A 25,332-nucleotide genomic window follows, 5' to 3' on the forward strand; every position below is an offset into this window, starting at 1 on the left:
GTCTTGTACCTGCCTTGTATGCGTATATGGGTATATGTGTGTGTTTCTGTGTTTGTGTGTTTTTGTATGTGTATTGGTGTATGTATGTATCTGTCTGTGTATTTGTGTATGTATGTATCTGTATGTGTATTTGTGTATGTATGTATCTGTATGTGTATTTGTGTATGTATGTATCTGTATGTGTATTGGTGTATGTATGTATCTGTATGTGTATTGGTGTATGTATGTATCTGTATGTTTATCTGTATGGGCGTGTGCGTATCTCTCTATCTGCATGTGTTTGTTTATGTGTTTGTGTTTTTGTGTATGTCTGTACAATATATGCATATATATATGTGTGTATGTCTGTACAATGCATTCATATATACATATGCATATATGTATGCACATATGTATGCGCATATGTGTGCATGCATGCATGTATGTATGTATGTTTCTCTGTGTGGGGATGTACCTCTGTGTTGTCTTTGCTGCAGAGAGGCGCAGCGGAGGGCTATGTTCGTGCTGAGCCAATCGGTGAGGAGGCATGCATTGAATTTTCGTGTTTATTGCCCACTCCTTCTGCTCGTATTTTTCCCTCGTTTCAAGATATCTTGCATGCTTTCTTTCTGCTGCTGGCTCATGCTTGCGCGTTAGAAGCCAACAACACCCTGCATCATGCATTCCCTCCATGCGTCACACCCCATGCATACCTCCCCAACAGTTCCCCATTTACCGTAATTTTACTTGCGCGCCTGGTAGTCTTGCATTTGAACGCGTGTGCTCCTCCCTTCCTTCTTTCCCTCCCTTCATAACGAAGAGGCTTTTAGCGATTGAATTTCGATTCACTGAGGCATGCGCCTATGCGTCTGCCAGACCGCTGCAAGCCGTGGGTATTGGTGCCTCGTGAGGAGGCAGAGAAATGGATCGACAACGCAGCGCTTGACAGCTGCGCCTCCCTCTTCATCATAAATGTAGTCTACTGGGGGCCTTTTCAGCCTCTCCCCAAAGGTGTGCAAAGAGAAAAGAATCCCTGCCTTCTAGCTTCGCATGCAACTTCTGCGCATGCTCGCCACTGCTCGCGCGCAGAGATCCTGAGGGTGCAGCTGCTGTGCGTGAGTGGACTGCGCTGTTTGCTGTTTTCGTTGCTGGCGTTGTTTCGACGATCTCGCTTTCCTGCAGGCGAGATACTAGGTCTCGTGGGAAACAGCGGAGAGCTGGAAACAGAGCTGAAGGTGCGTCCAAGCGGCTGCAGACGGAAGCTGCCTGTCGGCAGATAGCGGCGTTTCTAAGAAAGGGGGGAGAAAGGAGCGCTTCAGCGAGATTATTATCGGGGAAAGGGGAAATCTGCTTTTGCGCGCAGTGTGTGCTGATTGCGGAGGACCTATTGGGGCATGCACAGGCACAGTCCTCAGAGGCAGAGGCAGAAGCCGCTGCCGTGGTAGCTGCAACAAAACATTCCTTGGGTATGCTGTATGCTGCTGCTTTTGCTGCTGCTGCGAAGACAACGACAACGATGCGCCTCATGGGGTGATACATGCTGCTGCTAAAAAGACAGCGCCAACGATGCACCATCTGCTGCTGCGAAGACAACGGCAACAATGCACACCATCTATTGCTGTTGTTGCTGCTCCGACTGCTCTGAATGCTCTTTGAGCACGCAAGAAATAATAGAGGCCGGTGTTTGCGTGGTCACTTTATATGCGCAGACGAGGAAATCCTTCGACGGGTTGATCTAAGAGGTCTGGCACTCTACGATTTCGCATTTGTTTTTCTATGCCTGCCCCGGGAAACAGCCTTACAGCGCGCTGTATGTACATGTGTGTATGTGTGCATTTGTTACGAAACGGATGCTACGGATATATACCTCTATCTCTTTCTTTCTCGGTATTTCTTTCTCTCTGTATTTCTATGCATTAGGGCACATTCTCATGCCCCTCTTTGTGTGGGCTTGGTGAATTTACTACGTGTGCCTTGTTTTGGATGTCTTGTCTGCGAAATATTTTTGCGGTGCTGTTCGCGACTGCTCCTGTTTGCGTTGCTGCTGCAGGCGTGCGTCGTGTATTTACGATTGATCCACCCTCTGCGCGTGATCTAGACGACGCCGTCCACATCCATCGCGTGGTGCACGCAGACGGGTGCCCCCTGGCAACTGGACTAGAGGAGTATGAAGTGGGGATTCACATTGCAGACGTCTCGCATTTTATCGCACAAGATGGAGAAATGGATAAGGAGGCAAAGACGCGCTGTGCCACTCTGTACGGACCGATGAAAGCTGTATATAAATAAATATGCATAGAGAGAGAGAGAGCTTTGCCTATAAAATTCAAAATATAGCTTTGCTTGCCTATGAAGTTCAAAAAAAACGTCGTTTACGTTTTCTGTGGTTGGCATCTGCCTCTCAAATCACGCCCTAACAGCCCTTCCCCTGCTCCGCATTTTCTGAGTTTCCCCACCTCTTTGCGCTTCTCCCCTCGCCGCATGCATTCTCGATCTTATTCTGTCTGTCTGTGTTTCTGTACGGTGACTCTTTCTGCTCCTCTCTGCTGCACTGAGCGCATCGCCTCTGACTGGCGTTGCCCCTCCTTACGCTTTCACCTCCCTACAGAGCTTCCTGGCAGTGCGCTGTGCAATGTTCTCTCTGTCTCTCTGTGAGTCTCTCTGTGTGGTGTCTCTCTCCCGCTCTCTCTCTGTCTCTCTCTTTCGCATACGCGAGCACTTTCTCTGCGTAATTCGAAGTTTCTGCTTGTCTCTCTGCGCCGCCTTCTTTCGAAAAAGAATTATTCCCACCGCAACGGCCGTGATGCGCGTGGCGTCTGGGCTGCCTGTCTTTATGGCTGTGTGTTTTTGACACGACGCAGCTATCTGCCCCACATGTGCTACCCTATGCTGCCTCGAGCCCTCGCCGACAATGTTTGCAGGTGTTTAAAATTGCATGTTCTACCTCTACGTCCTAGCCACCAGTCTCCACAGCCAGTCCCCTTTTCCCCCCAATCCTGAGCAGTTTAGGGCTGTCAAATCGTCACACACATACATACATACACACACACACACAATGATCCATGGGAACACAGAGGAAAGCCATGATTTTTTGCGTAAAAAGAGACATCATTTTTGAGCTCCTGCGATGCATTTGCACAGTCTGCATCCGGGAGGCCCCAAGTTGACGTTTTCTGTCATTGCGCGATTCTTCGCGGATGGCACTCCTAACAAACGCTTTTGCCCATATTTTTTCAAGTCTGTGAGTCTTCGTGAATAAATTATAAAAAGCCTTTTTTCTGACGTGGGGACTGCACCTGAATACACATGGCGTCACGCTACCCTGCTGCATCAGACAAGACACGTCGGAGCAGTCGTCGCCTTGTTCATGGTGGGCAGCCGTCTGCCTGCGCTGCTTCCAAGGCTGTGCATTTACAGCCTACTCCCTTTGCTCCTCGCGTTGCTGTGCAGGTAATTGAGTCCTGCTGTCGCTTTTCATACGACGAGGTAAGAAGGAATTTTTAATTTTTTTCGTTTTCTTCTCCGGAGGCGTGGACACTGAGCTGTGCAGCTGGTGGTAGTAGACTAGCAGCAGCCCGTCTTCTCCTTCTTTTCCTAGATCGACGCATGCGTCGTCTGCGCCCTTCTCGTGCTGCAGCTGTCTTGCTTTTTGCCGCTGCTCGCTGCTCTGTTTAAGGCGACAGCCTGTCCTGCATGCGACTAATACGCTACTCCCATGACTGTATGTATGTGCTTGCCCCTTCCCTCCCCCCGTATCGCTCTTCCTCACTGCAGGTGCAAGAGCTCATTGACGGAAACGAAATTGCGGAGCAGCAGCAGCCGACAGTGGCGCCAGAGATCAAAGGAACGGCCTCATGGGGAAACACAATCCTGCGGTGTAGCTGCTGCACAGGCAAGACTAACCGCAGCAAGCAGCAGCAACAAGACGAAGAGCAGCTCCAAGGGACGTGGGAGGAACACGCGGCAGCAGACACTTGGGGAGACTCGCTCAAGAGATCTGCCGATGCAGATTTCGACGCACTTCCAAACAGCAGTCCTGCTCACCACGAGCAGCAGAAGCAGCAGCAGCAAAGGCCACAGCTGTGGGGAAGCTGCTGCTGCTGCGAGAGGCGGGCAATGCAAGACGCCAGTGAAGCGTTTACACTGCCGTGCACCACACAGACTTGGGATACCCTTGTTGCTGACTTAAGACTCCTCGACAGGCTCACCGCTAACATGAGAAGCAAGCGCTTCAAGGTTCGGAGTAGGCTAGGGTGTATTAGGGCATTTAGCTTGGTCCGTGACGCTGCTGACGATCGCAGCGGCTTGCGACACACTGCTTGAGGAGTTGACAGGGGGCTAGTTCTCGAATTTCCGAGCAGCGCAGCGCGGGATTTGGCGCAACACTTGTTTTCATCAGGCGGGTGTTTTAGCAGTCTCTGCGCATGCGTTTGCTATACCGCTTCTAAGGCCTCATTGGCACGATGTTGAAGCGGTTTGGGGTGTCCCTACCGCTGCTGCTGGTGAATTTTTTTTTCTCTCTCTCTCTCGGTGCTGCTTCTTGCGCAATACCTATCGACAAGGCTACATTTGTTTATTTGTTTGTACTCAGGATTCCTCACCGTTTGAAGTCCACAGTGCAGAGTTGCGCTTTTCTTTCGACGCGCTGCAAAGGCCTATGGGCTGGGAACTTGAAACTGTGCGGCACGATTTGATATGCTTCTGCCTGTTCTGGCTCTTGATTGCTGCCTTCCTCGCCAGAACGTATTTGCTGCCTGTCCAGTACTGCAGGTGCCTCTGCCTGGATTCCATAGACTCTCCCACGCGCGTTCCGGCGTGACTCGGAAGATGGGTGGGGCCTGTGCATGGTTTGCATGCAGCAATCTCGCTCGCATCAAATGATTGAGGAAATGATGCTGCTCGCCAACAGGCTCGTCGCACGTCACCTCCGCCGCAGCAGATTCCACGGTAGGATGCAGGATAAACACTGCTCAAGGGGAAGCCCTCATGGCGATCACTGCAGAAGCATCCTGGCAACATAAGTCGGGGGGTAGTTGTGTGGCATGCAGTCAAGCACACGTCTGTACCACCAGTCTACCTGGCCTTCAAGGCCTTTTCGTGTTTCCTGCGATCGTGGATCCGAGACTGATTGCAGATTCAGCAGTCATGCGGACTCACCCTCCATTCAAACAGGACGAACGCCTAAGTTCTTTCATCAAGTCGCTCAAGTAAGCATGATCTGCATCTTACACGCGTGCTGCTTGCCGCTGCGTATCCTCTATTGCGCTTTTATTCTTTCGAGTGTGTGTCTGCTACATATGTTGAAGACGTCTGGATTCTTGCAAAACGCATGAAGAATCCAGCGGAAAACCGGCTTTGCACAGTTGTTTTGTGTGGATGCTTCTGCATGTGCATACAGTGTATTATGGGGGGTTCGGGGAGACGACAATCTCTTCTGGATTCTTTCGAATGTGTGTCTACTACACCTGCATCTTCTGGCCGCTGTGCTGTCGAAGTCGGGCTGGTGTTTGTGCCTGTGTGCGCACAATATATACGTACATATATGAATATATCGTATATGATAATGCACCAAAGTTTGTATTTATGCTTACTCATCTCCATGCCGTAGATCACTGCGAGCGCGCACTGCAAATACATGCCTGGCTGTCAATGGCTGGACTTTCTAAGGTCTGCAAAAGCCTCTAAGCACAGCCTCATGTGTATATATATATATATATATGTGTATGTGTGATTGTCGTTGACGCTGTCACCCCAAGCTCCGTGTGGCGATGGGGAGCTACACTCCTTTGTGAATTTCCGTATGAGCCTTATCTGTCTGTACACTCAGGCATGTACAAACGGGTATACGCTTGTGCTGTATCTCGATTCTTGTGCCGCTGCGTTTCCGGAGTGCTTGCTCTTGCAGATGTGTGCCTGTTTCGGGAGGCTTCTGAGGCCTCCCTGTGTGTGGCTGAAAGCAACCGATATCACCGTTTGTAGCTGCTCTCTATGAGTGTTTGTGTGTGTTTGCCTGTGTGTGTGTGTCTTTCTTTGTTTGTTTCGACGCACATAGGCACTTGGGTGTGCCCTTGAGCTTCACGTCCTCTGCCGCAGCTCGGCAAACCCTGCAGAGGATTCGACAGGCTCATGGGGAGGCGGCTGTGGTAGCCGTGGAAGCTCAGCTCAGAGCTTTCCTCGCTCTTGCCAAGTACAGAACCGCGAGTTCCTTGGGAGCCAACGAAAAGTGCCACTTTGCCCTAGATTTCATGGACTACACACACTTCACATCCCCCATCAGGTGAGACAGACGGACAGGAAGAAGGGAAATGCCGCATGCAGACTCGTGTAGTAGGCAAGCAGGGAGGCAGCTAGTTGAGCGTCTTGACACAGATACTTGAGTGACAGGTCCAGAGACGAGCAAAACGTGGTACTCAGCGAGCCTGCGTGGTATATATTAAGGTTGCTTCGCACCTAGGTGAGCCTGCCACGCCAATCCGCAAACTGCCTCTCTACATTCCTGCATGTCAACTGCGCTATGCGCCCTTCGGGGCATGTACTTATTTCAGGAGGTATCCGGACTTGATGGTGCATCGGTGCCTTGCAGCACTCATCAACGGCGATCCAAAGCCTCCCTTGACGCCAGTGAGTCTTGCTGTACATTTCTCTATTTCGCCTGCCCATGTCTGTCTCCCCAAGTACTTCTCGCTTTTCCGATGCACTCTAGTACGCAGTCTTGTTTTGGCATGGCCCTTGTGTGGTGAGTACACCCTGCGCCTCTTCTTTTCGCCGCCTTCTTTTTCCTCGAGACAAACCGATGTAGAAGCGGCACTGGGGTGCACTGCATTCCGGAAAGCGGGTCCTAAAGTCTTGGCATGCATGCCAAGCGGGAGTGTAGTCTAAGAGGATGCAGTGTCTCTGTTTTCTCGCTCGCGCTCTCTCTTTCTCTGTAGCATGCGCTGACAGACCGTTGAGTTTTGCTGTGGACCCTGTCACCTAGAGCTTTTTGACGTTACTGCTCCTTTGCCTCGACAGGAAGCCGTTGAAGAAATCTGCAACGCCTGCAATGATGTTAACAAGCACATGCGGGAAGCTGACAAGGCCTGCAGCTTGGTAGGTGCTCGGGGCGTAAAAAGTTCGGCAGTTGCAGCCATCAGGATTGGTGTTTTTTGAGGCCAGAGGCTGCCGAGGGGAGTGGTGTACAGCAGACACGTGGCTCGAGACACACGATTCAAGGGCTTAGAGTTCTGAATTGAGGATTCGTGGTGTGTCGTGGGCTGCAGGCAATGCTGAACATTTACCTCTGCCAACGCAAGGAACTGTTTCCGACAATCGGTAGGCAGCGATACACCTTACAAAGCCAATGAGCAGCAAGCGTGTGTGGCGCAAATCCCCTTTGATAATTCGCCCAAATGCGTCATTTTAGCTATGCCTGCATGCGCAACTGAGTGCCATACCTCTACATGCATGCAAATCACGCCACAGGTAGTGGCACCCTGTGCATCAACTAGGTGCAACTCTGGCTGTGTGCTGAATGGCGGTAAAGACCCAAGGCCTTTACATACGCGGCTGTCCCTTATGGAAAATCTTTGACTCCTCTTGCTGTTAGCATCGATATGCAGACGTAGCGAGGGGTTATTCGTCCTTTTGGCAGCTATGGGGATGAGTCTGCACGTACCGCTGCTGTGTTTGCCCTTGACCTGCCGCAGGGATCGTGCTCACACTCAAAAAGAGCTCTATGGCTGTCTTTCTGCCGGAGATTGACGCAGAAAATGTGCGTTAATGTGCTTTGGATTAGGATCGCGGATCCAAACTTTGTCTCTTTTGCTAGCTTTCCGTAACTATCGCTACTGCCACCGATACCCTCTCACCAAATTCGACACAACTGCATTTATATCTCTTTCTAGGTCTTCGTTTGGCGCGACAAGGAGAAAGCAGTCTTTTGCGTGCATTCAGCCGGCATGTGGACCGATTCTCTCGTTGTGTGCTTGTCTGTGCCAGTCTATGCACCCTTGACCTCCAGCAAAAGTGAACTAAAATTCTCTTGCCTCTACTGCGGCCTTACCTGCGTGTTTTTTCGTTGGTGTAAAGCCACCTTTTTTTGCCTGTTTTTTGTCATCGCGGACTCCAGTGCGTATGGTTTCCCTTCTCTGGATTGCTGTGCCCTTTGCAGAAAGTGTACTTTAGAGGAATCGACTCTAAAAGAATTCCCGACACGCTGCGAGTAAGCAGGGGATCGAGGTGCAGCGGCATTTGTTTTAAGTGTTTGCCATACACGCATGCATGTATCAGCCATCTTGTAGATCATGTTGAGGTCTGCTTAGGAGCGGATCAACGCATTTTGTAGAGCCCTTGCGGTTTGTACATGGAAAAATGCATGCGTACTGTGGAATACATCTCCTTGTACAAATGCGCTGCCTATTCCTTTCTATGCATGCCACATTCTATCTCCACATGCCTACGGCACATTGGGTGTAACACGGTTCCGCCTGCTTTCCATTCATTGTCTATTGCAGCGAGAACTTCTCCAGCCGCAAGGGATGCAGAATAGTGATTTAGAGGTAAAATCAATGAACATGTGTTAAGAGGGGTCTGTCCTGAATGCAGACCCATTTAGCAGCCTTTAGCAGGTTTCCTGACGCGAAAGCACATGTGTATCCCTGATATGCCCTACGTCTTGGGTTATTAGGTATAGAAGACACGGTTACAGACCAAATGCATACTTTGGTGCATTTTTTCTCTCTCCATCATAACAAGTCACAAGGTGTATAGAGCATTTTGCGTATGCTCTAGCATGTATGCCTCTTTTCAGCGCACGTGTTTAGACACTTCCAATAGAAGAAAAAATCCTTTTTCCCATGGTCGTGCTTGCACTGCCTCGAAATGCTGCCTTTCAGGCCACCTTTGTATGGCCACCTCAGCCGGATTGCCCAGAAATTACCCAGACCGTTGTGGTGAGACTCGTGCAACAGTTTGTGGTGTATGCACATATGCATAACGCTCACAGATTTGGTTTCGTTGCAGGATTTGGGGGGCGGGACTGTTTTTTGTGTGCATATGTGAGTTTATACAATGCTACGAGTTCAAAGGGGCGGACAGGTGTACTCAGTTTCATATCACATGGCTGTTTGTGCATATTTGCGCGTAGACATGTTTACCTGAGCATAGAAGCACCAAACTGTGTACATCGAGATGCGCACACTAACGAAATGAACACACATGCATGCACTCATGTAATCATACAGACCGTGTAACAAGTGTCCACCCATTCATACGACATGAAGCCTAGGCGCTCTGTTGCTTCTTTTCTGCTGCTTGCAGATAAATGAAGTAGTGCCTCTGCTGCTAGTCCCTCTGGCGGAGATTCCCGCCACATTCGGTGCCGTTTTGATCCACCCCAAATCCCTGCAGGCGACTGAGCTGCTTGCTAAGGCTGCCGCCAGTGAGATAGACACCATGCGTGCATACACCTGAATCCCAGAGGACGTGTAGACCTGGGAATGCGTCGATCACCCTTTGTTCCATCTAAAATCTATCTCTACCTTTTGCCCATAACAGTGTGCATACATGCATGCGTGGCTGTGCACTGAGCCACCCGGGCGGATATACACTCAGTTGCGTTTCTTCCTGTGCATATACAGAAACACGTATGCATACATGTAGTTACAGGAAATATGTGCTCGTGTGCATGAATGGAAGAAGCTTTAATTTGCAACAGCTGTGACGTTCGTGTGTGCGCAGTCATGGACAAATTCCTCGCATAGCCTCGGCCCTAAACATGAAATTGGCTGGTTCAGGGCTCCAGTGTGCAAAGCCCGTCCCAGGGTTGCTGCGATGTCCTGGTGTAGCTGGATTGCTTCTCCCCTACAAATTATCAAATACTTAGTTTTTTCCTTGGAAAACAGACGTAGGCTTGTGTGTGATGAAAAACGCGCAGTGGCTTGGTGTGGCACATGTCTAGCCGCATGCGTGTATAGGTGCACGCTTGCCTGTGCATATGTACCTAAAAGTGCACATACACTTAAACCTACCTAGGTACATGGTACAGACGAATCTGTGGTTGCCCCCCACTGCATGCAGTCTATATAGGCATATGCGGGCGGCTGCCAATTCACATATACCCCGCATCAACAAAAAATGAGCTCACATACAGCAGAAGAATACATCTGTATGTACATGCACATGCATTAATGCATATTCATACACCTTCGGTGTTTACATACTCGTGAACCATTTGTGCAGACACAATTTTTGTGCATGCATGCTTGTATACTGCTGTAACTTTTGCTTGTCTGTTCCCCTATATATTATAATTACAACGAAACTTGCCCTAACACACAGCGTGTATGTTGCAATATGCATAGACGTTCTGTGCTCGAGTTACGGACGAAGGGGAGGAGTGAAGAACGTAGTCGTCTAGTCTCTCTCTGCGGACACAGAGTCCCCTTTTTGATTAAAACATTTTTAGAAACTAAATGCTTTTCAAACCTAGGTTGATCTGTGTAATGCATATGTGGCAAATTTTGACAATTTATGTGTTTTCTTGCACTCGGAGAAAGCCAAAGCCCAGGTTGGCCGCTACCCGTTCCCCAGTGCATAGCCATCCAGTCCCGAGGTCCTCGAGGGCCCCCAGAGTTCCTTCAATCTGTGTTGCATACGCATGTAGGTAGGTGCATGTGACACGTGTAGGGGTGCAATTATTCCTAGATGGCAATGCTTGTGGATATGTGCCCGTTCCATATAGATATGTACACCTCATGCATGCATTTAGACGTTCAAATACGTTTTACACAGAGCCTCTACAGTTCATGTCTTCCACATCCGTAATAGCTGAAAGATAGGCACGGCGTCCTTGCGATGATATTTCGGTCAACCTACCTAGGAGGACACTAGGGCAGATGCGATCCGGTGGTCGCATCCCTGTTTAGCATGAATGTACTGTGCGAATGCATCAACGCAGGGGCATATACATGTATCTAACATAACACCCAGTTGTCATGTACTCACATGTAATGTACATGCCTACACAAAGCACACTTGGTCCACACTTTCTACATCAAAAACATCTCAGAGAGGCCCCCCACAGCCAGACCGCATACCCGCGGTCAGACATGAACATCCTAGTATTTGCCTTTAAAATATAACTACCTGTCTGTACACTTCGAAATAGGGTAACTAACCCAGCCAAATACAGGACTCGAGCCATGAGTCGACAAGTGCACAAGCGCCACGGCTGTTTCCTTGTGGAACATAAACATAAGCGTCTGTACCCATACTCATGCGCGTATATACGGAGTCACACGTGTTTGGTCCCAACAAAACATGTAAATAGTGTACAGGTATGCGCATATGCAAACATATAAATTCTTCCCCATATCAACACACTGTTCTGTACTTCATAAACAGCCATCCATGAGCGCACGTAGGCCAATATCAATCCCTAATTTCCAGAGGCGCATGTTCTGCAGAGGAACAGATGCGCCTGATTTCAAGCCCACATAAGATAATCATGAGGAAATGCAACAGCAAGCGCACAAGATACTGGGGTCCTCTACGCTGATGAAAGCCCACATGTTCCCTTTGAAGAATCTCCTTCCGAAGCGCGGTGGAGTTCCTTTGCCATGTTCCATGTATTATTCTAGCCAGTAAGGCAACACAGGGCCCCTGCGTCATGTTGCCTCTGGATAGTTCAACTTGTGTCTCGTCTAGTTTCGGCGACTATACAGGCGTTGCCTCTAGGCCTCTTCAGCTGCTGTTTTGTGGCGCCCACACTTTGACGGTCGCTTCATGTTCCGACTTTGCTGGTTCCGCTGAGCTTTGCTATTCCTGGGAGCTGCAAGCATCTGCCTCCTGTCCATGCACTGTAGGACCGTCAGGAAGCAACCCGCCAAAATGGACAGGCCCACGGCTGTTGCACACATTGCGGTAAAGCCGTTTTTAAGCGCGTGGTTCCTCATAGAATTTGCCGAGAGCGAGATAAATCCAGCGAGGCAGAAGGCAGTGCCCATCAACTTTCCCATATTCCGCTGCGACCAGTAGCGGCTACCATAACAATACAACTGCGAACTCATAAATGAGACCTGAGACCACAGAAAGCAGAGAAGAACCAACATAAACCCAAAGCTTCGACCAGAGAGAAAAGATACAGATATAAACCCACTACCCGACAGGCCCCAACACACAGATCCCAACGAAATGAGCGACAGCTCGGGCAGATATCCATGCAGATGCGAGGAGCGAGAAACCGGAAAAAACCCCTAGTGGCGGAGGTACCAGCCGCAAGAATGACTACAATGCGCGCTGTTCCCTTCGACTCCCCCACCATCTACCCACCTAACGATTGCACATATATACACACACCCTCATGTGCGGCCCCGCCCCTTCCCGCTTGGCTTGCATTTGCCTCTATTGCACAGCGGCATGGCCCGCACATTGAAAACACCTACCTGTAGAGCGCAGCAGATTGCAGCAAGGTATTGCATGGGGACGTAGGTTGGGATACGGGGAACAAGAACGAAGAAGTACGAGAGAAAACCGCAAAAGTTTATAAATTGCATCACCCAGAGAATGCCCACTTTGTCTGCCATGTAGCCCAGCAAGGGGCAAGGGACAAATGAGAATACTTGCAATATTTGATTCGCCGCATAAGCGTCGGGGATGATGTGGAGGGTTGCAGGAACAAAGAACATGAGATCAACGATGACACAAATGTACGCGGCAGCCATCAAGCTAAATGTCCAGCTACACATTTCGCGCAGATATGTACCCTCTCCGAAGAATGAGGCGCAAAAAGCAGCATAGAAGCCTTTCGCTGGTGTATTGGCGCAACAATTCGATCCATGTCTGCTTCCCTCCTTCTCGCCTGTTTGCGCGAGACTCCCCATCCCCTCCGACCCATTGATGACCCCACTACCTCCTTTTGAAAGCTGGTGAGGAGCCTCTGCAGTGTCGTCTTTGCCCTCCGTCTTGTCATGGAGCGCATACACTCTGATTGTTGCTGGATGGGCCGCATTCTCTGTCTCCTGTTCCCACAGTCTCTCTTGCGAAGCCGCCTTGGGTCCGTCTTCGGAGGCCGTTTCTTGCACTGCCGTGTGCCTCGGCCAAGCATTTGTGGGAATTAAGAGCAGCGCCACAAGAAAGCAGCCAGCAGTACACACGCATGCAAAGCCAATCACCACTTCCTTGAATGTGGCAGCATCCGCTTGCACGTGCACCGCTCGCATTACAAGAGGAATCGAAAAGGAGAGACTCCTGAAGGTTCCGAAAACTGCCATTATCGTGCTCTCTCTCCCGGGAAAGAGATCTGCAGCAGGCAGTAAAGGATAAAAGCACATTTCAGAGCTGCCTCCGAGCAGCAGAGATGCAACGATAAAGGTGTTTAGCCGTTCATGGCCAACGGCTAACAACACCCAACCACATAGAGCCATCAAGGTTCCGCCGACAGCAGTTACCTTAGGCCCCAAACTATCGAGCAGGAACCCCGCAAATGCAGCGAACGCGAACTCGCTAGTACTCATTGCAGAAAAAAGCCGGCTTAAAGCCAGTTCCTGCTCGAGACAGCGAGGCCTTGTTGAGGACTCCCCAGATGCCTGGAATCGCTCCAATTCTTCTGCTGTACACTTCCATTCATACGTCCCGTCTTTGTACAACATATCAGCCATGGGAGTCCAATTAAAATACGCAGCCCCTGTGAGTAGGGAGTACACCGAATACACCACAATAATCAGACCTCGGGGAGCACCGCAGGGGATCTTTGGAGATGCTGCAGATGCCCCCTTCTGCGTAACACACATGCGACACACCACAAATCCGTTCCGCGCTCGTAGATCGCATCGTGCAAGCCGTGGTGTAGAGGGGTGAATTCGGGAAGTTGCGCTAAGGTCGCATATATGCAGGCCTCAGAACTGCAAAAGGCTGCGCTACTTTTAGACATAAGATGAGGGCCAATATCCTTGGAAACGCTACCTGGGCAAGAGTAGCCCGAGACAACAGAAAGCAGTACATTCTGCAAGCGCACACGACCAGCTTACTCCAGGCGTCATCACAGTGGCGAGAGCGTCGACAGAGAGGCAACCTTCAGAATGGGGGGCTGCCCCTCCGTTCGACATTTCTAAGGGGGTCATAGGCACATGGCAATGTGGTGCCTGCGCTACAGAAGGAAGTCCCCTTGGACCCTGCTCCGGCAGAGGCGATACGGAAGAGGAGCAGACCATTGGGGTGAAAATCCCAAGGAAGCCGACGAAGCGATAAAACGCGCGGAATCCACCTCAGACAGATTTTGGTTGCCCTAACCGAAAATTACTGGCTCGGATCAACGGGTCTCGGTTTCGCACATGTTCCATGCGAACAACTGCGGAAAGCGTGCGCAGCAGCTTCCCCTGTAAAAAAGGGATTTTGGTATTATGGATTAAAAGCAAGCGAAGTCATCTAGAAAAGCCAAACCTATGAAGAAGCAGCACTTCCTGCAGTTTCCCGAAGGCGGAAAATATAGGAATTGGTCTTCCACAGGCTTTCGTTGCACGGCCTCGCATTGCCGCAGAGAACCCAATGGACCCACGGACGAGCCCTGTGGACGCCAGTGGTGAAATCCTAGATGCTAATTGTTCGTCAATTAATAAATGTATATTCCTGCGATTCCAGTTTGCATTTCTCCAGTGTGCTCTCCCACTAGCACATCGAGTTACAAAAGCCGGCTTCTCTTTTGGTTCTTCTTTCTCACCTTCCGCTCCTGTAGAGAACTTGGTAAGAGCGGCTCGGAAGACGCGATCACCTTCTCTAGAGTGTGCCCTGAGATTGGATGGATTACTCATGAGGGTATCTTTCAGCTTTCTCATATCGTGAGACCTCCACGATTTCGCTTCTCCCACTTCAGTACCCTTCATAGCAGGTGGAGGGGGCCCCGTATATGCCCTAGAGGCTTTCGACGATTCAAAAGGCCTCCACACGCACAAAAGGCCTCTCTCGCGTGGATTCGCAATTCCCCCGTGTCCGAACACGCTCCACTGAGCACTCCGGGGGGAAGAAGAAGGCAGGAGACTCGCGATCTGTATGGGGCTTTCTGTTGCCCGTGGACCCTTGCGCCTGCCTGCCCTTCTCTATCCGCTCATAAAGGGCCTTTAAGGGTCTCCAGCTTATCCTCGCTGGGATGTCTCGTTTTGTCAAGGCCTATCTGAAGGCGAAGCGCCTCAACCAGAGGCAAACGCCATTGCCATGGACTCCTCGGTTCTTAGAGCTGAGCAAAGAACCCTCCATCCCTCCCCCCCTGAGAGAGCGAGTAAGATCTAAGCCCTGCGATGTTTGCCAACTGGCCAGTGAATCGGGCCCTGAAATGGACTTGGACTGCGGCGTGCTAGAGGGGTTGGGAGGCGGGGGTGTATTACGGGTTCGCTTCTAAGGTTTCACAGGTTTTTTTTTGTGAACATACAGCAACAACCGCAACGCGTAGACCTCGCCAAGCATCTGAACATTAAGGAAGGCGATCTAGTTCGGGTGAGTGCCTGCTGCCTCAATCCGTCATTCCCTGTTCGCCACTCTGCTGTTAGTTCGCTGTGCCCTTAGGGCTCTTCCCGCCTCTTTCTTCTGTTGATCGACTCGTGAGGAGCACTTTCCTAGTCCTTCGTCTGGGTCTCTTGCGTCTTCTTGCCTGTGGAAGTCACAATGCATACAGCGCACCAAAATGGCAACGTTTAACCTGATCATGCACTCTCCCTTATCTGTATGTTTGACTACCTTCGCGGTGAACCACGCGCCTCGAGATACACTGCGTGTTTGGGTTGCTTCTCCTTTTCCTCGAACATTTTCCTCCGGGTGATCCTGGCTTCCACAGGTGCTGCACGGCCGCGATCAGAACCGCTCTGGCATCGTTCTCAAGATTGACTCCAGGAAAAACACAGTCATCGTCGAGGGATGCAATCTGGTGTGACTGTCCCCTCTTGTTCTCAGCCTGTTACTGCCGTTGTTGTTGCCAACGTTTACTTGCCTCCTATGCGTGGCTCCAAGTCTCCCCCGTATTTGCCCCTTTTTCAAGTCAACCCGGGGTCGACTTCCGGCTGACGCATATATCTATATATATATGTATATATATGTATCTATGTGCCGTGGTTTGTGTCTGTCTACGGCATGCTGCTTGCAGAAGCCGTTGCTAGCATGCCGCTGTACTCATCGCAGCAGCAGTCCGGTGACCTCCTCTGCCCTTGGCTCATGGTTTTTGCCTGATGGTTTGACGCTACGGCCTTATGGTGTGGCTTGGTGTGTCCATACAGAAGAGAAGTTTTTGGAGCCCTCGGTCAGCTGGCCCGTCTATCCTCACGGAAGAGATGCCGATTCACATCACCAATGTCTCCCTTCTTGACCCTATCACAAAGTATGCTGCCCCTTATCCGCACTCTTTGTACTCGCAGCACTACATTTGCATCATGAATGCAGGATCCTCATTTTTCTCCACATGGGTGTACCTCTCTTAGACCCTCACGCAGAGGCCCCGTTTGTGAGCACCTTCGAAAAGCCACAGCGACTGCCGCTGCTGCTGGCGCGGCTAAGCTTAATGGTACAGAAAACGGAGATAGATCAGTTAACTTGAACACTTTCAGTCTCTTCTCAGCGCTACACACACTGTCAATTGGGCAAATGCCTTTCGTCTACCCATCACTTCTGTCCAATGTGGCTTAGATGGACTTAACGCGTTTTCTGTTTTTGTATCGATCGTGGGTCTCTTCTCCCGATGTCTGTATGTATGTAGAGTCTGTATGCATGTAGAGCGAAGTTTCCATGGGCTAATGTGTGCAGATATATTTGTATCTGCACTTTGCATTTTTACTGAAGCATGGCTTTACGTGCTCATGTGCCCATGAAAGTAATTCTCGATGTATTCTCAATAAAGAATAGGGGGACCTGGTTATGAAAGTTTGAGACGCATACGCTTTACACAGTATGTTTGTCCCGTTATTTGTTGCGCCTGAATTTCCTGCGGCTCGCCTCAGGCGCCCGACGCGAGTTAAGCGGCGATACACGATGCAGGGGGAGTGTGTTCGTATCTCGAAGATTTCCGGTCGGTCCTCTTCTGTAGCCGCAGGGCCCCGTGTTTCTCCCTTTCCTCTCATGCTGGCTCTATATATATATATATATATATATATATATATATATTTATATTTATATATACGTGCGTGCGGACAAGTGCTATCTGCAGTGTGCTTTGCCATCGTATGCTGCGGGCTAAATCTAGAATGTGTGTTGTCGTCATCTGTGCCTCCTGTGTCTTCCATCTCCGACTGGGTGCCCTCCCTTTGCGGACTCTTTTTTTTAAACAGGCTGCGCCATGCCAGAACCGTTGTCTCCTATCCCTCGCCCCCCAAATGCATACCAGGAGTTCCTTGCTGAGAAGGCTAAGGGGCCCCCCATAAAGGTACCTCCTTTATTTCCTGGTGTTCCCAGCACGCACCCACAGCACCCACGAGAGAGCGACACTGCAGCTTAGTATATAATGTTTCGGATGTTTATTGCGGCTTATATTAGAACTCCAAAGTGGCGCTTGGCTCGTTTTCCGACCTAGACAACAGAAACAGCAATTATTCGCTTTCTGGCGAGAACGCCGATTGGGTACTGACTCGGCCGATTGGTTAAGGGCATTGGGTGGTGCGCTTTGTTGTAGGAGAAGTATGCTAACCCGGATCCGTTGCATTTGCAAATGCTAACTCAACTAGCATTTTCTTTTCTTAGCAGCCGGGGCTCCAGTTCCAATGCAGCTGTGCAGCGGCCGCGAGAGACATAGCCACAGAGCTCACCAGCGCTGCTAATCGCAGACGCAGTGTATCCGCACCAAAACAGAACGGCAAGAAATCTGTTCTTTGAACAAAGAATCTCAATGGTACAGGTTTTTCGCCTCGCCCATAGGGCAGAGATGGTTGCGTTTCTGACTCTCTGCGTATGCATCCATTGTCCCCTAACACTTGGGCGTCGTATGCAGCTGTAAGTATTGGCAAGACAGTTGACCTGCTCGCTGTGGAGGCAAATAGATCTTTTCCTCTTGCGAATACAGAGGAATACCTGTTACAGGATGCTTTCACTGAAAATGCAGAACGTCCCCACAGAGGATTTGTTGTGATTCTGCATTTTCATCGTATATCTCGTAAACCTTAGGGCTGGTGTCAGTTTTCACGGCATTCTAGGTGAGTCAAGTACGACTCACCTGCCGCTTGTCGTCGGCATCTTTCTGCCCAGCCGAATAGGGAGGATAGTCAATTCTGTGGGTGAGTGGATGACGCGGATCGGAGACAAAATGCGTCTTTCCGGGTCACATGAAATGATTTTGAGAGGATACCTTAAATGTTAGAACATTAGGTGCAGGAAAACTCCCTAATTTCCCTAGTGCTAATGCATTTTGAATCGTAATATGTTAGCAACTGTGCAGGAAGCCCGAGTTTTTGACGATATGCGATTTAATGGATAAAGGCGTCTGTTTGTGGTGCATGCCCGCTTGCTTGTCGAAGTGAAATCATATTGAGAGGGGCGCGCGGGGGGCGTTGGAGACACAGGATCTTTAGCTTGAAAAGAAATGCAACTCGGCCTTTTTCTTCCTTACCTTCAGCCCCATTCCCTCCAGCGGTGTGTAAGATCTAAGCGATAGAGTTGACCGTCAGCCTCTTGAACTGCCCTGCTGTAGTGAGTGGGTGGGTGGAGTACACTGCGTTGCGTTGTCTCCTTGCCCTTAAGGATCTTCGAAACGGATGTTTATTAAACTTTACCGTACCATTTCGAGGAGTATCATTTGAAAAGCTGTGTTGTCCCTCTTCCAAAGGAGTGGAGACATGGAGTGACCCTCGTCGCCCTGACTCTCTGGTTCTGCTGTTCTGCTACCTGTGTCCCTCGGACTCTTTCTTTTTTGCTGCTTCTCAATATTTAGATTCTTTACACAAAGTTGTTGAGAAACGGACTTGAATGAGCAAGCTGAATGAGACAAAGAGAGGGCCCGTCCTCTGTTTCAGCATAATATCGATACGCCCTCGAAACAGGAACTCATCTACATTCCTTACGTCTGACGGCAAAAAGAATTTAATACGTGGAAACAACAAAGTAGAACTTAGTCAGATCGTCCTGATTGGTTCTCCTCCAGTTGGAGAACCCGTGAATCTCAGCGCCAACAAGTACCACAGCTCTGTTGTCTTTTTCCGGTTTCCGCCGCCAGATCCTCTTGCCCTGAAATGGGAGAAGAGCCTACGGCAGCAGCAGGTGAATATGCTGCTGCTGGGCCTACTGCTTTGCCATGCAAAACTGCAGCAGGAACGCTGGTCGGTCCTGCCAGGGCAGCAGCGAGGCATCGCCATGCCTATCTCCACGAGTGGCTCTTCTTCTTCTGCATTCTAAGTAAGCCGCACACTAAGAAAATGATGCCATAGTACATAGATTAGCCAGCTCATTGATGTTTACACGGGTTGAAGCGTCTCTGTACACCAACCTGCCTTCGGATATAGAATCTAGAACGTTTTACCTCTATTGTCCTTCCTGCAGTGTTGCATCAAAGGCTTTTTAATGCCTACGCGTACGGCAATTCTTTATTCAATGAAACGTGAATCTGCCTCTGTCTGTTGCAGTGAGTTGTGCTGGGGGAACCCTCGGAACTCCTCTTGCACCGGAAAGCCATGTTGAGGATCACGAAGCATACCTGCCGAACAAAGAGATACTGTTCCTCTTTGGAATACCCGAATGCAAAGAGTAACTATCCGATTATATCATCATGCCACCACTAAATTCGTGAAAAAGACATTTCTTTCACATGCGTCATGCTTCACGAGGGCAGGAAAGCGAACATGACAGCATCTACAGCTGGCTGTGGGGTTGGCACTGGCCAAAATCATGTTCTTGCCTTGCACTTGAGCATAATGCGCCCCTTATCGGAAATGCTTTTACTCAGAAAGCTCAGACTACTCTTGTTCCTACGTTCTAATGTTCTGGCTGTTAAAACACATTTGTTTTTATGCAAACGAGTCCATCATGTACAGCTTTAGGTTCGGTTTGTTCTGCTATACAACCGGCTCAGGAAGCTGACCTCAGTGGTTGAGTCAGTGATAGCACAGGCCGCGATTTTGACCGAAGCGCGCAAAAGGAGGCAGGGCGAAGGTGGAGAGGTGCAGCAGCGGTTTGAGGAGTCCGTACAGCTGAATGTGTCTGCCGGACCTCCCGAATCGGCAACAACCGGCACAGCGCGCTCCCATAAAGTTTACAAGCTCAGGCATAGAACGGTATCCACATTCCGCGAGGAATCCTCTCCACCACTTTGCGAACTTGACGGAGTTGTTTTGCACCATTTGAACTGCAAAATGATCTTCCTCAAGAGCTGCGCATCGTTTATTGACCCCGAAATCTTTAAGGTAACTTTAATGTAACCACGTGAACGCAGACAATGAGAGACAGAGAGAGTTACAGGGAGAGACACACAGAAATGTATACGCAGACCCAAGAGCATCTCGAGAAACAACTGGGACAATAGGGAACTCTAGATGGAGAAGAAGATATCCGCTCAGAAAAAAGGCATTTTAGGGCATATTATGCTGAGGCAATTCCCTCTTAATAGATAATCATAGGGTGACTGTAGACAAAAGCCAGCTGAGGAATGGCTTCTCGGAGATTTTCTTGAGCTTGTGTCAATAAGGTAATTATTAAATTGTTTCAATCATCTAGTGCGTCAAACACTGCCTCGCAACTAGATATATATGGTGGATGCTTGATCCGATCACCTTATTGTCTACGGGGTCAAACCAAGTGTAGATTTTTTACTGCGCTACATGCATGGGACTACTTTTGGCTTAAGGTTGTCGGTGCGTATATTTGCATCATTGCACAACATGGGGCTGCCTCATATTTGCCTTTGAAGGCATATATTTTTCATCAGCTGCCAGTCATATTGCTCGCAAGTGTCTCCCTTATCCGCGTCGCTTTCTCCCTATCTATTCAGGATGTTGCTTCGCGAAATGAATGCCTGGGTATTGTTGACTTCGACTACAAAGCCCGGCCGATCGAAGAGCTGACCGAGCCGTACGAGTTCGCTAGAACTTTCGCCAATCGCCGGATGCCTCGAACAAAGGAAGAACACGATTACACCGTTCCTGAGAAAACATTGACAGAGTGGCCCAACGACCCTTACCTTCGGTTTGGCGCGCAGTGGGAACTCCTGGACGAAGCCGGGGTGCAGGCAAAAGCAGCATGGAAGACATCCAGAGGTAAGTAGAGGACCAAATACCGTTTTGAAAGCAAACCGGTGTAAAATAATTTTTGTCGTCTTCGTATACGATTCGCTGCGCTAGTAGAAAGCGCAGTACGAATCATATCTCTTCACTTCATAGTCTTAGTTCAGCGAATGCATGTATCATAATGTCTTGGTCAGCTACCACGCACGGTAGCTTAGTGCGTACTCGTTAGCAGCCTGCTGCTCTTGAGTTCCACGACCTGAACTGTCGACGTTCCATTGTATGCTGGACCGTACACTCTAGCCCTCTTGCATATTGCACATTTGCGGATGATGCTTAGGTATTTGTTCTGTAATACTGTTGAGCACTTTTCTGCATTTTGAATGCTTGTTCATGATCTACTTAGCCTCCTTTTTATATTCAAGAGACTTATCATGTGCACAATCATGTGCATGGGTACACGTATGTGCGTGCTTCTAGGCAAATTCAAATACCTATGGTATGCATGTGCACATGTAGGTGCAAATACCTATATCTGTCACTGATAATCATTGCGCAGATTTTTACGTGAAACCTCCTTTGTTTGTATGTTGGTAACAGTCAAGCGCACAATGGTTGCTTTTCTCTCGTTTATTAGTAGTTCTCGTGTGTGTTCGGCTGCGTTGTAGGGGGTGGGGGCACCGTGGCGGAACAGCCACTGAATACCGTGGCCATAATTGACTTCGGCTTCAATATGGGTATGCTTTTGCACAACAGAGGCACTTTGGTCCAAAAACGTCAATTGAAGATCAGCGTATAACTGCAATCAAAAAACGGTATATGGCTTATGGCAGAGAACAATGCGTCAATAGAACCGTTATTCTTACAGTGCTCGAGAATAGCCACCCGGGTTCTGTAGGACAAATACCGAACGCTGCTAAAGCACAGCAAAGAACGCATAATAGATGAGTCCACATCAAACTAGACGACGGCGCGTTAGTTGGCCTGTAGGGCCACATGTAATACGTCAACTGCTCCACAAATTTTAATGATGCGGCCCGTTCATCAAGGATCACACCAAATAATGTTTTGTCACCTCGGGAATAGGTTTGAGTGAAGCAGTAAGGATAGCTATTGCATAGCACTTGCTGGATCCAAGTGATGTGATTTGGGGATGTCTGTACAGCACACGAAGACATGCTTGACAGCTGGTGGCGAAATGCTGTTTTGGAGACACCGGAGTTATCAGAATGGCCTGACAACTGCTCCGACGGAATCGACAATGATGGCAACGGCTATGTGGATGACTGTATGGGCTACGTAAGCCATAAGCAGAGAGATATGCTTAGACTATGTGCGTGTGGAAAAAGTTAGACCTCAGCTACAGCTTTTATTTATCAGTACATACTTACTCACATGCTCGTGGTAATCAACGAATAGCTAAACATCCTTTGTATCGCTGTGCTATAACAACCCTCATTTCAAAACGCTGCTAATTTTGAGACCTATGTGCGCCACGAGATGCTGTTCGAGGCAGTCACGACAGTATGAACACTACCGGTAGCGATCGACGTCTGAGCCAGTATCTACATAAAAGTCCCTGCACCTCCAGTCCAGAACATGAGCCAGGGACTGATGAAAGTGCCTGGTTTGAGCAGCTTCACGTCCCATGTGCATGAGCCTGAAGCTAGCAGTTTTAAATTTTGACTGGATAGCCTAAATGTCATTAGTCGAGTTCTTCCTAAGTATATTTCTGGTACATGTCCTTGTGAGTGGATTTAGAGCTTTGCCGACCGAAGCGCGGATATGGCCTCTTTCCAAGGAGTTCATGGAACAGCAGTGGCCAGTATTTGCTGCGCCACCACTAACAACGGACAGGGCATTGCTTCTCTGGGGTGGAACCTGAGACCCATGGCACTGAAAGTAGACGTAAGGCGGGTCTCCCTCAGCATTATAGAGTCTAAAAATCGTATTTCACTCTAAGTGACTAGATTTGGTGCTATCTAATTCACAGCGTAGCCAGAGCAACCAACCTGGCAAGGGTTGCTAGATTATTTATCCCTCTGCGTCGGCATCTCGCACAGTAACCAGTCCTGCTGTGGGAAGTAAGAAGTGTCAATACTCTGCCTCTCGTTCGTAGGCTTTCTAGAAGATTCCCGATTTTCTTCGAAAGCAAGCCCATACCAAATGACGGAATCGCATACTGTGCCACAAATACCTAACTTTTCGCGTGCATGTTTGTATCGGCTTTGTTAGGGCTCCTATTCGCAAATTGCCGAAGCGCTCAATTACGCAGCAGACAAAATGGTGCAGGTGGTTAATATGAGTTTTGGAGGCCCTCCGTAAGTAGATGGCAAATAGCTGCCCTGACTGCTGGTGTAACTTTTAGTTGACCACTTGAGAAGCATTTTTGTTATTCAGATTTACTTTAACAAACGTGTTTTCTACCGTCAGTGCAGTCGATATAGATGGTTCTGTCGTTATACTCCTTTAATTCTTGACAAGGGCACCACAAGCCCCAAATGAAGTACAACCACATATAGTGCTTCTTGAAGCTCCCTGTCACTCCTTTAATTCTTGACAAGAGTACCACAAGCCCCAAATGAAGTACAACCACACATTTTGATTCTTGAAGCTCCCTGTCACATACGCTTATACTTAATCGACACCATAAAGCATTTTCAGCTCCCCGCTTTGTTGCCTGGCGTTTTGTTTAAGCTCTTCAGCCCTTCGCATGGCCTTGGAGATGGCTGCTTTGCGCGACATAAGTTTGATTGTCGCCGCGGGTAACCACGGGTGCGACCTGTCCACTGTTAGTTCCAAGGGCTGCTTTTCCCAGAAAGGATTTGTCAAGGGTTATCCCGCTGCATATGGAGATCTGCTGCCCAACATGGTAGCAGTGGCAGCTGTCTCAGCCGACGGGAAGCCATCGAAATTTAGCAACTTCGATTCGTCCAAAAAATCCAAAATACACGTCCTAGCACCAGGACAAGCCATCACCACATGCAGCGACTTGGATCCTAAAGGCAAGTTAACTGGGCTAATACACATACAGGCGCGTTCCGTTTTCGCAACAAGAGATCGAATTCACATGACTGCAGCTGCTGCAAACCATAAATGCTGTCTTGATTGCATCCCATCGAAGGCAAGACCGCTATTGGGAATGCATTGCATGCTGCTGTAACTACTCGGGAGGTTGGGCGAGCTGCTTTGCTTGTGCAAACTTCTGGATTGTTTAGGTTACTTGAAAGCGAGTGGAACCTCATTTGCAACACCAATAGTGTCAGCCCTTGCGGCTTTGCTTCGCTTCGAACTTCCTGATTTGACCGCAGAGGATGTCAAGGAGGTTCTTATCCGCTCCTGTTATAGAGTACCGAACACTCAACTGGATAGAATAGCTAAATGTGGTGGAATTATCAGTGCCACTAAGGCTTTCATAACAGCTGGAGTGGTGCCTTCGCCCAAGCGCTCTACATAAAAGAAGAAATGCCCATTTCAAACCGTCCTTTATTCGCAACAATCAATTTATTCTCGGCTTTAAATAATCGCTTGTTGATAGTGAGAGCCGCAGCCTCTGCCTGAGAGGGCACCATTTCGGTCTGCCAGGCACGATTTCTTGGTGACGTTTAGGGGGATTGCGAGTCACAGTAGACTAATTCTTGTGGACGATGGAGGGGAAAGATAAATAGGTGAAATGTGAGGCTTGCCATGCCCAGTGCTAGGTAAATGAGCCTCGTAATGCCTGCAAAAAATACGAAGTTCAATCAAGACCACGCCTACCACAATGTTGTGGTCGATTTCACGCAGGAAATGCTATGTGTCCACTTTCAGTTGTTTTAAATAGCAGAAATGTATGTAGCGCTTTTATAATACAAAACTGTAGATTTGAGAGCATTAAAGCCCAGAGGAACACATCACTACGTCAAATGAAAGAGCAATATTTTTATAACTCTATCACCTACTTCCATCAAAACAGTGCCATTTTACTCACAAATGTAGAATTCTTGAATTGCTTTTAATAATGAACAGGAGCCCTATTGATGTTTCTTTAAGATTGTGCTCGCTTTGCAGTAGGGTAGGAAAGGACTCACCGTTACACTAATTATCTACCAGAGAGCTAGGTTTCGGATTGCTTGCTGCCTCCCTTGCAAGACTTGCTTATATGTTTCTTTTCTATGCATTGGCGTGTTCAAGGTGCAAGCTGCAGGTCACAGGTGCT

The 25,332-nt window shown here is 49.0% G+C and overlaps 3 protein-coding genes and 1 pseudogene across 3 annotated transcripts; 3 read left to right on the forward strand and 1 right to left on the reverse strand.

Annotated features, from left to right (window-relative positions):
- Positions 1-901: 901 nt before the first annotated feature.
- On the forward strand, positions 902-7,738 carry LOC34621151. Its single transcript, XM_026338745.1, has 14 exons — positions 902-917; positions 1,086-1,445; positions 1,689-1,721; positions 2,030-2,237; positions 3,121-3,220; positions 3,430-3,465; positions 3,754-4,059; positions 4,565-4,676; positions 4,889-5,186; positions 6,032-6,256; positions 6,525-6,600; positions 6,991-7,068; positions 7,239-7,290; positions 7,665-7,738. The coding sequence occupies exons 1-14, from the start codon at positions 902-904 to the stop codon at positions 7,736-7,738; spliced, it is 1,974 nt and encodes a 657-aa protein (XP_026194530.1).
- Positions 7,739-12,679: 4,941 nt separating this feature from the next.
- Positions 12,680-13,616, reverse strand: LOC113147622 (annotated as a pseudogene).
- A 1,484-nt stretch (positions 13,617-15,100) lies between these two features.
- LOC34621153 (39S ribosomal protein L24, mitochondrial) lies at positions 15,101-18,090 on the forward strand. The gene is made up of 8 exons (XM_026338746.1): positions 15,101-15,229; positions 15,382-15,444; positions 15,782-15,871; positions 16,218-16,318; positions 16,935-17,002; positions 17,262-17,356; positions 17,603-17,653; positions 17,845-18,090. The coding sequence occupies exons 1-8, from the start codon at positions 15,101-15,103 to the stop codon at positions 18,088-18,090; spliced, it is 843 nt and encodes a 280-aa protein (XP_026194531.1).
- Positions 18,091-19,151: 1,061 nt separating this feature from the next.
- Positions 19,152-25,132, forward strand: LOC34621154. The gene is made up of 10 exons (XM_026338747.1): positions 19,152-19,259; positions 20,061-20,318; positions 20,903-21,167; positions 21,803-21,871; positions 22,300-22,433; positions 22,896-23,042; positions 23,370-23,455; positions 23,832-24,139; positions 24,353-24,564; positions 24,836-25,132. Exons 1-10 carry the CDS (start codon positions 19,152-19,154, stop codon positions 25,130-25,132), a joined length of 1,884 nt encoding a protein of 627 aa, XP_026194532.1.
- Positions 25,133-25,332: the final 200 nt, after the last annotated feature.

This window comes from Cyclospora cayetanensis, unplaced genomic scaffold, assembly GCF_002999335.1.
Source record: "Cyclospora cayetanensis isolate NF1_C8 unplaced genomic scaffold, CcayRef3 CcayRef3_contig_3, whole genome shotgun sequence".
In the NCBI taxonomy this organism is placed as follows: domain Eukaryota; phylum Apicomplexa; class Conoidasida; order Eucoccidiorida; family Eimeriidae; genus Cyclospora; species Cyclospora cayetanensis.

Coding starts and splice junctions, on each gene's coding strand:
- LOC34621151 (XM_026338745.1), top strand. Junction 1,722..2,029: donor TCGACGGGTTGATCTAAGAG/GTCTGGCACTCT, acceptor TTGCTGCTGCAG/GCGTGCGTCGTGTATTTACG. Junction 3,466..3,753: donor GTCGCTTTTCATACGACGAG/GTAAGAAGGAAT, acceptor TCCTCACTGCAG/GTGCAAGAGCTCATTGACGG.
- LOC34621153 (XM_026338746.1), top strand. CDS start 15,101: ATGTCTCGTTTTGTCAAGGCCTATCTGAAGGCGAAGCGCCTCAACCAG. Junction 15,872..16,217: donor TCGTCGAGGGATGCAATCTG/GTGTGACTGTCC, acceptor GTGTCCATACAG/AAGAGAAGTTTTTGGAGCCC. Junction 17,654..17,844: donor TGCAAATGCTAACTCAACTA/GCATTTTCTTTT, acceptor CCTCGCCCATAG/GGCAGAGATGGTTGCGTTTC.
- LOC34621154 (XM_026338747.1), top strand. CDS start 19,152: ATGGGAGAAGAGCCTACGGCAGCAGCAGGTGAATATGCTGCTGCTGGG. Junction 20,319..20,902: donor TTGACCCCGAAATCTTTAAG/GTAACTTTAATG, acceptor CTATCTATTCAG/GATGTTGCTTCGCGAAATGA. Junction 24,140..24,352: donor CAGCGACTTGGATCCTAAAG/GCAAGTTAACTG, acceptor TGGATTGTTTAG/GTTACTTGAAAGCGAGTGGA.